Here is a 12,950-nt window from a genome sequence, read left to right on the forward strand (position 1 = left end):
CTTCTCCGAATTGAAATTGTCAATAATTGTTCTAGTGGTGTTAATGTTGAAAGCTGTTCTGTGAAAGCGTTGGTTGGTTGGTTATCTTGCTTGGGACTTGTGGCACAGAATGTTTTATGACTTCCTGTTGCCTTACTGAAGAATTCAGCTCGTGTTTCAGCCACAGCCCTGATCGACTCTTTAATTTGTCTGGTTCGAGTCATTTCTGCTACACTGGAAAGACCTTTATTTTTATTTATTTATTTTATTATTTATTTTTATTACTAGCCCTTCATGCATCTAACCATCCACTCAGCGTTAAGAGCTGTTGAGATTAAAACTGGCAGCTCAGCAGTGAGTCAGTGTCATGGACGGAGGACCTGTTAATATATTTTCTAGTCTATAGTTCCATCTCGTTATGCCGCTGGTTTATTTATTTTTATGTTTTTCTTTTCTTATAGAACTTATTTGTAAATAGAGCAGACACTTTCTGTGTGTCTACACCAGACACGAGTTGTCATCCATGCCCCACTGCGCTAAAAGTGTGTCTAAACTTGATGACATCACACTATAGTGTCAAATCATCTGAACGCAGTATCAGTGCATTTCATCATAAACAGAACGAGCATCAGTTCACTGATGGGGATCGTGTCCAGTGTATCCATCACTGTGTTCTGATGTCTTTTGTTGGATCGCTCCACTTGTGTCCGGTGTAGACCTGGCGTGCGTTTTTTATTGTTTTATGTTACAGCCCTGCTTGTTTTAATGTTTTTATTAAATATCTGTATTGACTGCATGGTCATATTATCGTATTATTTACTGCCATCCGACCTATAAAAGTAACGCTTGGCGAGTCGATGAACGAGCATTGCTGCAGGTTGATTTTTGGTGGATGTGCTGTGCTTGTGCTGCCGCGGTCATCTTCATTTCGTCAGGTTGAACTCTCTCTCACTCGCAGCAGAGTCTGTGAGCAGCAACAACTTCCCCTCCGCGCGCACTGATACCAAGAAACATGCTCCACCTTCACTCCGTGGATAGTATTTCAGTATGTTTGAAATGTTATGTTCATAACGTAGCCTATAAAAAATACAAATAACAGGAGTTTCAAAGTGGCTTAGGCTATTTTGTGTAAACTTTTTTTCCTTATATCACATGCCAAACTAATAACATTGTAAGCATTAAATATTTAATTGCTGCTTTCTGCTGTGAAAATTTTGTTTGTGATGAAAATAACAGTACATTTTTGTCAGTTATTTTATCTAAACAGATCGATTAACGTCAAGATTTCAAAATCAGATAGCCTACTGATAATGTAGTAGCACTGTAAGATCACATTTGTTTGAATGCATTATTACTAAAATGATTGTGTGTGAATCTGTTTAAATCATGCTTTAACCCGAAAATAATCAGTAAAAGAAAGACAAACTCTTATAGCCTGTAACATCCCGCTCGACTATTGCAGTCATTATAACCTTCTGATCAAGCCGTAGATAAATATGTTCAACATGAATTCTTGCTGAATATGCAGTTATATTATGGGCTGTTTGCATGAATTGTACTCGTGATGGAGCACTCTTGGAGCGAGTGAAAAACATGACGCTCATATTCAAGTGTTTGTGCAAGTGTTAATGCGCATTAATGACAGGGAGGCGCCGTCTCATCACTTTAATTTTTTTTCCTGATAATGGATCTATAATTTTTTAATTAAAACAATATCGTGGTGTCTCACATACATTAAAAATATATCCACAGAAAGCTTGAAATGTTTTTTAAACGAAAATGAATTGTGTAATCTGTGAATGTTCATCGGAGAGAGCCAGCACTGTGAATTTCATCTTGCAGCCGACAATTTTTTTTTATTAATGAATAAAATGTCTAATTTTTCACAATTATTAGGCTACTTCTGCATGTGCTTTGTGGCAAACTTAATGCATGTGCTTGAGTGCGGAATATATTAAGATTTGATCATGTAAATTTAATGTAAACCCCTGATTAGTTGAATATAACATACGAACGCCTAGAACTAGAAATTCAGTTCAGCAAGTCAAAGCCTCATAAGACACTGTCCATATGAAAGAGAAACAGATTCACACCTTTATCTCGACCCCCATAAGCCATACATAACAACCCCCAAAAAACCCAACCCCCTCCAGCTGAACTGAATTTGGTCTGTTTTTTGGCTGTGAAGAACGATGTGTTTTCATGTTACTGGGCTGAAACATGTCTGCACTCAGCAGCACTACTCTTTGTATTCATAATTTTTTCGCAGCCCATATTATTATTTTCACAAGACCTAATCATAAGAACAAATTATCAATAATAATGAATCATTATTTTCCAAAAATGATTATTTATGAACATAGCGTTTGCGGAAGGCTTTAAGACCAAGCGGAATCCTCTGTTCCCGCCTCACAGTGCGCGGGACTCCGCTCAGTGTCTGCGGTTTGACTTTACTGAATCAGATTGAGGCAAATACAACTTATTGATCACGAGCCCAACATTTAGCAAGGCAGGAAAACATTCATTCTAACGGAAGGAAGACGTATTTCATTGAGCTAATGCTGTTAGAGAGAGAGAAACTAGTTTAGGGTTATTCTTAAAGGGTTAGTTCACCCAAAAATGAAAATTATGTCATTAATAACTCACCCTTATGCTGTTCCAAACATGTAAGACCTCCTTTTTTCTTCGGAAAACACAGTTTAAGATATTTTAGATTTAGTCCGAGAGCTCTCAGTCCCTCCATTGAAGCTGTGTGTACGGTATACTGTCCATGTCCAGAAAGGTAAGAAAAACATAATCAAAGTAGTATATGCGGCTGAAACAGGTAGCCTAGTGCATCCCAACATGAACAACATTTTCAATATGAATATTTTAATATAAAATTATAGTCATTATGACCTATAGCTTTTAGAAAAAAAGTTTTTTGAGAAGATGGGGTTGTGCACAATAGGCCCCTGTGGCATGGACTAAGCTTTTTTTCTTAATGGATTTTTTCCTCCTTACATTACTTTTATACTTTAAGTAGTTTTGAAACCAGTACTTTTACACTTTTACTTAAGTAAAAAGCTTGAGTTTATACTTCAACTTCTACAAAAGTCTTTTTAAACCCTATTATCTATACTTCTACTTGAGTAATGAATGTGAATACTTTTGACACCAGTGCATCAAGATAATGTCCCACAAATACACAGTCTGGGTTCATCTGTCCACTGTGTGAGGAGGATTCCAGTGGTTGACTAGCAACTTTTTTTTGGTGCTGTCAGAGCAGCTAACAGTAAACATCTTTGTTTGACGGACAAGGTGAGGTCCCAATAGTCATTCATGAAAAAATGGCATGGAGTCAAACATATCTCAGTATCCATCAAATAAGATAGGTCCTGTGAAAGAGTCCAAAAAGGTGAAAGAGAGAGGCACTCCCAAATATTTAAAAATGCAAAAAAAAATAATTGTGAACAGAGATTGCACTCCAGAAGGAGAAGATGGCAGATTCATATAAAAACATCAAGTAAACCCTATGAAGCAATTTCCAATGAATCATTTGGTGGTTAGTATTTTTATAAGAAAATTGAAACATTCCCTATATCCGAAAATAAAACATGCACCTCCTCATTAAGATTTTTAGTCCAAACAGTTGTCATAGATAAAGGTTGGTGTGAATGCTCAAGAAGAAAGAGATAGATAACTGCAGCAGAGGAGGGAGATTCCTCAGAGGGAAGGATTAGTTTGCATAAAGGATGAATACAGTTGAGAGTTCCAAGGCACCCCATATGCCCGTAAGGCCAATATAATGCACCAAACCAAGATTTACAATAAACAGAACCCCTGAAAAAGCAAGATGCTTCAATTTATACTGATAAACAATAGATTCCTCAATTGCTCTTCAATACACAGAAGTGTCATGATCAAACTAACCTGAAAAAGGGTGGAGGGAAAAGGCTTGAGCATACAGTTTAAAGTTGGGAAAAGAAGGACCTCCATGTAACTTCGTTGTTAGTTAGTCAGTTTAATATAAGGACGTTTCCATCAAGTTTTTTTCAATAGCCAACCGGTGGAGTGAGTGGAATCATGGAAAAAAGAAATGTATATGTGGGAGAACATTCATTTTAATCACCGATATACGAGCATGAAGAGAAGTAGGAAGATTAGGCCAGTTTTCCAAATCTGTAGATATTTGTCTAGAATACTATTATAGCTTTTTTAAGAGAATTTCCTGCAGGGAAGGAAAAATATCTATCCCCAAATACTTAAAGTTATGAACCAATGGAATAGATACAGAAAGGGAAATGGGATACATCTTAGAATTGAAGGGAAGTGGACATGACTTAAATAAATTTTTAACCTAGAGAGAGATCCAAAATGGTCAAATAAATTAAACACATGAGAAATAGTATGTGAATGCTTCTCCAAAAACAATAAGAAATCTGCAAACAAAGAAATATGCTAGAGTATTCCGTATAATTATTGGAGAGATAGTTTCAGATAGTCTGACTGCTTTGAGCTAAGGGTTCAAAGGATAGGGCAAATAACAGAGGAGAAAGCGGGCAACCCTGACAAGTACCTTGATGTATGAAGAATGGGTTAGAGCAAACAGAACCTGTGAGAACAGAGGCTGATGGATTGGCATACAGATTCTGCCAGGTATCTGCCAGATACAGTTCTGCCAGGTAATCCAAATCTGCATAGGTAAATCAAGGATGCAAAAGACTCAGGGGTCACCATCAGTAGAAGTATAGAGGGAAGAATAAAAAGTGTGGAAGGCGATATTAATGTCTTTTGGGTCTATCATAATGAGCCCAGATTGGGATTTCACTGCTGAAATATTAGCAAACTTTAAGCTAAAAGGTGCCATGGTCTACTTCCTTGAAATTAGTAATTCTGCCTAGATCTCTGAATAAGGAATTCTGCCCCCTGACCTCAGTAATGAATTAAGTTCCTAACCTCCATGATTTTGCTGAGTGTATTGTATGAGAAACAACGTTGATCATCTCTAGTCAGATTGAGAGTCTAGAGTGTCCGCGGATCATTCACAGAACCTTGGTTTATTTCATTGAACTCAGCAAATTTATTTCTGATTTAATCATGATCCGACAAAAATAAGGAACAGATATTGGCATCACGAACAGCTGAAGATAAAGTAGAAAATAAAATACAGTCTATTTCGCGAATAGGATTTTCGTAACCTTTCTGGCAATTCAACTATACGCAGATTGCTGCACCTATTGCGATCCTGTAAGTCCAAAACCTGTTGCTTGAGTGCGGCTACTCACCTATCGTGATCTGTGACCACTTTCTTTTGTTCTCTCATCTCCCCTGAAAGAAGATCCAATTTAGAGCATAGTGACTGAACAACTGACATGTGAGAAACTAACACGTTCCACATCGCTATCAACTCATTTCTGAGAATGTCCTCAAAGTGCGCCACAGTGTTCACCATCTTATCCACCATATCGCCCGTGGTCGGTGGCTTGGATTTATTTTTAAACTGAGAAGTCGACGGAGACAACTCCTGCCTTTTCCGATTGTGAGCCATCTGGGAAAGTATTATTAATTAATAAAACTTAAAATAAAACAAAACATTCAGCAAAAAGGGGCCAAATGTACGGAGCTCTACTAAAGTGCGACTAGGTTCATGAGCAAGTCACATGACTTTCCACCACATTTTCTAACCAAAAAAAAGGATAAAGCTAGTTATTGACTCATCATCTATATTTAAACTGTGGAGGATGCTCCAGTCAGTGCAAGTGAAACATCCTTTTAAGTTTTTCTTTACTGTCTTCTGACCACACAGGCTTGATCTGTGTTTTGTTTTGCTTAAGCATAGTCTTAAAGGTTGGAATTAGTTTTATGGTATTGTGGACCGAGTTTGCTAGAAATGGCTCAGGTTTGGGAGTAAAGGCATTTTTGATGTTGCCATAACATTTGTCCAAAATCTTGTTGACACGTTCTTTACAATTGACTTATTGTCCAGAGCCTTGAAGCAAATGTTCCAATTTAAAGTGATTAAAATCACCCAAAATAAAAATTGCCATTTGGAGTTCACTGCAGCTGATGATGGACACAGTCGGTGATGAGGGAAACAGCTCTTGCTGCATCCCCGCTTGGAGGAATATACACAGCACAAATAACAATGTTCCCGGACTCCCTAGGGAGATAAAATTATCTTAGACTAACACATAGGAGTTCAGCATTTTCGTTACAGACTGTATCTCTTAATGTGTATTGTGTGCACCATCGATTAATCACATATCGTATGATTCCTATCAGCGCGGATGAGAGAACACCCCTCTAATTCAACCGCTGAATCTGGAATATCTTTGTGAAGCCAAGTTTCTGTGAACACCATTAGACTGGAATCCTGAAACTCAAAGTAGCCTGTGATGTTAGTCTGAAGTTCTTTCATTTTATTGCGAAGTGACCTGACATTACACCGTATCATGTAGGGTTGAGGTGGACGATTCTTTGTCCGCCGGAGTCGCTGTCTTACCTACCCCTCATCTGCCTCTCCTCTGCAGTCTTCTGTGTCACTCTGGCCGTAGTAATAGCTTCAAGCAGATCTACAGTGGAAGAAAGATTTGCATAACCGAGCGACAGAAGCATATCTCTGGTGTAAGTGATTCGTAGAGAGTCAGAGGCACCCATTCCAGTTGTTAGCAAGCACATGGTGAAGGTTATCCACAGACACAGCGTCCTGCGCACATTCCCAGTAAGTTCCGTAACATATTGCTCTCACAATCACATAAAGACTTATAAAACAAACTAATAAAGCTAGTAAAAAAAAATAGATATAAAATACCAGCATACACGCCCGGTCCGCTTTCAGAGCAGCGCCACTATGCTGCTTAAGTTGTGGCACATTCCTGTCTTCACTATTGAAGTAGCAATTAAAATGGTGATGTAGCAAAAAATAACACTTATTTAATTATAAATGTGTCTTCTGTGTGTCTACAGTGGCCAAGCACTCAAATTTGGCAGACGCTGCTCTGGCAGGTCTGGCCAGCAAGGAAAACTTCAAGAAAGTCAATCTGCGGAGCGTGAAGTCCACTGAGGTGGTGACCAACAACAGCGCTGTACCTTTCCACAAGCTTATGCTCATCCACATTAAAGGTAAAGTGGTCAATTTTCATGCAAAATATCAGTTCAAATCAATCCTATACATCCTAAATGTGTATGTTGTTCTTTTAATACTTGACTTCTCATGCAGGGCGGAGGCATATTCAGGTGCGTCTGGTTGAACCCACAGCCCGCTCTCTAAACAGTGGTGACTGCTATCTTCTTATCACTCCCAAATACTGCTTCTTCTGGAGTGGAGAATTTGCCAATGTAATCGAAAAAGCCAAGGTACTTTTAGTTTACTATTTTATTTTTATTTTTATTTACATTTTCTTTTCATTTTAGTTTGTTTTAATATATATATATATTTTTGCTTTCTCTTATGTTTTTATTTTTTATTTAGCTTTTTTATTTTATTTTTAGCTTTAAGAAATTTTAGTGCTTCAGTTTATTTATTACAGGGCTTTTTACATGTTTCACACTTTTCACACTTTCCCCGGGTTTATCCTGGGTTTTCTTTAGATGAAGTCTCACACTGTACATTTCTGAACACCAATTAACATTTTTATTTGCATATTTCTGGTGGCACTGCAGTGTTGGGTTAACACTGCAAAAGTGGTGTGGGCAGGGTTTTAAACTCCGGGAGAAAGCATAATTTATTTTTATTTGTTTTTCATCTTATATTTATATTTGATTTTAATTAATGTACCGAATATTGTTTTTACTTGTTTTAAATAACAAACACTGTATTTAAATATTTAGTCCTTTTTTAATTGTGTTGATTTTGGCCCTCATTTAACAAAAACAAAAACCAATCATTATCTCATCAAATTAGAATATGGTGATATGCCAATCAGCTAATCAACTCAAAACACCTGCAAAGGTTTTCTGAGCCTTCAAAATGGTCTCTCAGTTTGTTTCACTAGGCTACACAATCATGGGGAAGACTGCTGATCTGACAATTGTCCAGAAGACAATCATTGGCCCCCTTCACTAGGAGGGAAAGCCATAAACATTCATTGCCAAAGAAGCTGGCTGTTCAGAGAGTGCTGTATCCCAGCATGTTAACAGAAAGTTGAGTGAAAGGAAAAAGTGTGGAAGAAAAAGATGCACAACCAACTGAGAGAACCACAGCCTTATGAGGATTATCAAGCAAAATCGATTCAAGAATTTGAGTGAACTTCACAAGGAATGGACTGAGGCTGGGGTCAAGGCATACAGATGTTTCAAGGCACTTGGCTACAGTTGTCGTATTCCTCTTGTTTAGCCACTCCCGAATCACAGACAACGTCAGAGGCTTCTTACCTGGGCTAAGGAGAAGAAGAACTGGACCGTTGCCCAGTGGTCGAAAGTCCTCTTTTCAGATGAGAGCAAGTTTTGTATTTCATTTGGAAACTAAGTTTCTAGACTCTGGAGGAAGGATGGAGAAGCTCATCGCCCAAGTTGCTTGAAATACAGTATTAAGTTTCAACAGTCTGTGATGATTTTGGATGCAATGTCATCTGCTGGTGTTGGTCCATTGTGTTTTTTGAAAACCAAAGTCACTGCTCCCGTTTACCAAGAAATATTAGAGCACTTCATGCTTCCATCTGCTGACCAGCTTTTTGAAGATGCTGATTTCATTTTCCAGCAGGATTTGGCACCTGCCCACACTGCCAAAAGTTGGTTAAATGACCATGGTGTTAGTGTGCTTGACTGGCCAGCAAACTAACCAGACCTGAATTCCATAGAGAATCAATGGGGTATTGTCAAGAGGAAAATGAGAAACAACAGACCAAAAAATGCAGATGAGCTGAAGGCCACTGTCAAAGAAACCTAGGTTTCCATACCACCTCAGCAGTGCCACAAACCGATCACCTCCATGCCACGCCATATTGAGGCAGTAATTAAAGCAAAAGGAGCCCCTACCAAGTATTGAGTACATGTACAGTAAATGGCCAACAGTTCACTAAAAAAAAAAAAAAGTTTTATTCATTTTTTGTATTTTTATTATTTATTTATTTTGGTCTTGTGAAGTATTCTAATTTGTTGAGATGAATTGGTGGGTTTTTGTTAAATGTGAGCCAAAATCATCACAATTAAAAGAACCAAAGACTTACTACTTCAGTCTGTGTGCATTGAATATATTTAATACACAAGTTTTACAATATTCAATTGCTGAAATAAATGAACTTTTCCATGACATTCCAATATATTGAGATGCACCTGTACATAAAAAAAACATAAACCATAAAAAAGAAGTGGTCAAAAATAAGGTTGAATTGCAAATTGTGCTCATATTCGAAGTTGTTTTTTATGTGTGTTTGTCAGGGCTCAGAGATGGCTCAGTACGTCCAGACAAAGAGAGATCTGGGTTGCAAAGCTCCCCAGGTCACTGTGCTGGAGGAGGGAATCAACACAGACAACCGTTCAGCCAAAGAGTTCTGGAGTCTGCTGGGAGGAAAGGTTGATTACAGAGGTACAGGAACATAACCTGCCAGGCCTTGTATAATGAACACCAGTGTTTAAGTGACAATATTTCACTCACTATAAGCAGACTCATTCATTAGTAATTGTGTATAAGCATACCATTGACTCAAGGGCCAGAATTCACTCATATCGCATAATCAAGTTCAGTTTGTCCTCATCAAGTTCATTTTAAGCTTCTCCAGTTTAAATATGTGTAGATATTTGTCAGTGTTTTTTTTTTTTTATATATATATATATATATATATATATATATATATATATATATATATTAGGGGTGTAACGGTTCACAAAATTCACGGTTCGGTTCGATACGATACACTGATGTCACGGTTCGGTTCGGTTCGATACGTTTTAGATACAGCAAAATGTAAAAACATCTCAACTTTTCAGAATGCCGCAAGCGCACCGCGGGTCATGTGACAAGAACCAACCAATCAGCTTCATCCTTTCCCGTAACAACGTTGAAAGCTCAGCCAAGATGAAGGAACAGCTGATCATAGTTGTATATGGATTGCAATTTTGAAATAAATTCAGTAGCAGAGCTACTGCAAGCGATTTTTAGAGCTGCAAATCCATTTATCCTTCGCTGAAATTTCCGCGTCTCATGGAGAGAGCACGTCATTGTTGCTTAGCAAAGACAGACGCCTCATGAGCGCTTCTGCCCGAGCGCTTTGGAAAGGAGGAGAAAGACGCGCTTAGCGTTTTCCATGCGTTTTTAGGCACGATATGTGAACGGCCCCTAAGGCGCTCGCTCACTCAGCACGCGCTGAAGGCTCGTTGCAAAATGTCTAATGCATTTAACAGACCAGAAATATAAGATCCTAAAATAACCAACAGGTCTGGTGTTTGGGTTGGATTCCCTGTAAGCTATAGTGTCTAAATGCTGCAGGGATAGTTTGCTGCGTGCATGTTTCTCCTTTTTTTCGTCTTTTCCCAGATAGTACTGACGCATATATCCCAGATATTCCCGCTGTTTTTTTTTTTTTTGTTTTTTTTTGTAATCCCGCTGGTGTACCCTGTCATGTTGCAGATGCGACATACCGTTGTTTTTTTATCCACCACTCTCTTGCCATCACCATTATAGCTTAAAGGGAATCCAAAGTGCACCCAAACACCAGACCTATTGGTTATTGGAGGATCTTCTCATTTCTAGTCTGTTAAACGCATTGGCTATTTTGCAACGAGCCTTCAGCGCGTACTGAGTGAGCGAGCGCCTGCTGAGTAGCCTAACATAAACATATAAGATGGTGTTTTTTTCTTCTTCGGGAGTGTCAGGGGCGTTGCCTGTTACGTTGTTTGGGTTATTGGGCTACCTTGTTGAACGCATATCATTATATTTCTTTCTCTCTCTTTTTTTTTTTTTTCAAATATAATTAATTACTCCAACGAACGGTTCAATACGAATACGCGTATCGTTACACCCCTAATATATATATATATATATATATATATATATATATATATATATATATATATATATATATATATATATATATATGTATGTATATGTATATATATATATGTTTCTTTGTGTGTGTTTTACCAGGTGCAGGGGAGCCGGAGGAAGATGAACTGTATGAAAGTGCTGTAGTGGAGTCAAACTGTGTCTACAGGCTTGTGGAAGATAAGCTGATTCCTTATGAGGAGGCCTGTGCGTCCATCCCTACTGTGTCTCTCCTTAACTCTAAAGAGGTGTGACATGTATAGGCTCTTGTTGTGAATGTTCAATGTGTGCATGTTTGTGTGTCTTGTACTTGATCCCATTATATTACTTATAGAACTTAACTCGGTGTATATGTGGCAGGTGCTTGTGTTTGACTTCGGTAGCGAGGTGTATGTCTGGACAGGAAAGGATGTTCCTTTGAGTGACAGGAAGGTGGCAGTACAGCTGGGCAAACAGATCTGGAGTGGAACATATGACTACAGCACTTGCAGGGTCAACCCTCTTGACCCCTCCTCAGCTAATAAAGACACCCCTAAGTGAGTGACCTCTCCACTGACTATGTTCTCTGTTGGAGTTAGAATTTGTATGTGATGTCCTGAGCTTCAGAAGAGTGGTTGAATTAAGCTCTCAAAAACTCCAAAGTACAGCCATGAAACCAGGACAAATGTAACTTCCTCTCAAACAGACTGAAATATAACAATCACAATACTGTCACCAAGTGGTTTAACTTGATTATAGCATATTACTGGTGAAGTATTCTGTTTTTATTTTGCTTTGTGTTTTTCAATAACTGTTACTTGAACCAAATCTCATGAGAATCATACTCCTTTTCTTTCTTTTTTGTGTCATTGTTTGTGAGCAGAAAAGGTGAGGGCAGGCCGAGCTGGGCCCTGTTTGGCCGGCTATCAGAACACAATGAAACTGCTCTGTTCAAAGAGAAGTTTTTAGACTGGGCAGAGAGGAAGCCCCCCAAGGATGAACCAGTGGTGGAGGAAGTGAAGGTAACACATAGCAAGACACTCAAAAAGGTTTCCAAACATTCTTCTGTCCTATGTAAATATTTCTCAATTTTTCCTCAAGAGTCCAGTCAGTCAGCTCCTTCCCACCAGTGACTCAGAGCTGAAGCCGTGTGATGTTATAGAGATGTTGGCAGGAGCCCCAGGCCCTGTGAAGATGGTGCTGGAGGGTGTGGATGTGCAGAGAGGTTATGGATTGGTCATGTCTGAGGATGGGCGGCAGGCTGAGCTGGCCACTTTAGCTGTGGATGCATGGCACATACGTGAGTTTGATGACTTCGAGATACCGCCAGAGAGCGTGGGTCAACTGCATGAAGGGGATACCTATGTCATTCGCTGGAAATACTCTGTCACTAATGTTGGTGAGTAAGGCATGGTACTTAATTGCCGTTTTACTATATTTAAGGCAAAAATACTGCCTTGGTGGACATAATATAATTCTTTTATATATTTATATAATATAATTCTTTTATATATTTATATAATATAATTATATATATATATATATATATATATATATATATATATATATATATATATGCATATTATTTAGATTTTTTTATGATGAAAAAAGACCAGCTAGGTAAAGTTGATAATCACATTCAGTTTGGACTCAGCAATTGTATCAACTGTGAAAATGGCTGAATAAGGTGATAAATATTTTATTGTATGTGTTCACAGTGGGTAAGAGACAAAAGCCTGGTGAAATGAGTACAGCTGGCCCAGGCAGGGAACGCACAGCATGTTTCTTTTGGCAGGGACATCACTCTAGTGTCAGTGGGCGTGGCACATCTGCCCTTATGACGGTAGAGCTGGGCAACCACAGGGGGGCGCAAGTGCTGGTCACACAGGGAAAAGAACCACCCTGCTTCCTCCAACTCTTCCAGGGAGGGCTAGTCATCCACCGGGGCTCCAGGGATGATAGCTCCAAAAACACGGGTAATAACTGAAGACAACAATCAGCAAAATTCACCAGACCTCTTTTATAATTA

General features: G+C 38.6%; 1 protein-coding gene across 2 annotated transcripts in view; it reads left to right on the forward strand.

Annotated features, from left to right (window-relative positions):
* svild (supervillin d) overlaps window positions 1–12,950 on the forward strand; it is a 133,363-nt gene that overhangs the window by 108,096 nt on the left and 12,317 nt on the right. For both annotated transcript variants that reach the window (XM_052612193.1, XM_052612195.1), the window contains exons 14-21: window positions 6,928–7,083; window positions 7,181–7,317; window positions 9,340–9,487; window positions 11,045–11,190; window positions 11,303–11,478; window positions 11,805–11,943; window positions 12,023–12,320; window positions 12,640–12,897. In XM_052612193.1, coding sequence (XP_052468153.1) covers window positions 6,928–7,083; window positions 7,181–7,317; window positions 9,340–9,487; window positions 11,045–11,190; window positions 11,303–11,478; window positions 11,805–11,943; window positions 12,023–12,320; window positions 12,640–12,897 — 1,458 coding nt within the window. The remainder of the gene's footprint in view (window positions 1–6,927; window positions 7,084–7,180; window positions 7,318–9,339; window positions 9,488–11,044; window positions 11,191–11,302; window positions 11,479–11,804; window positions 11,944–12,022; window positions 12,321–12,639; window positions 12,898–12,950) is intronic.

This window comes from Carassius gibelio, chromosome A12, assembly GCF_023724105.1.
Source record: "Carassius gibelio isolate Cgi1373 ecotype wild population from Czech Republic chromosome A12, carGib1.2-hapl.c, whole genome shotgun sequence".
Classification (NCBI taxonomy): domain Eukaryota; kingdom Metazoa; phylum Chordata; class Actinopteri; order Cypriniformes; family Cyprinidae; genus Carassius; species Carassius gibelio.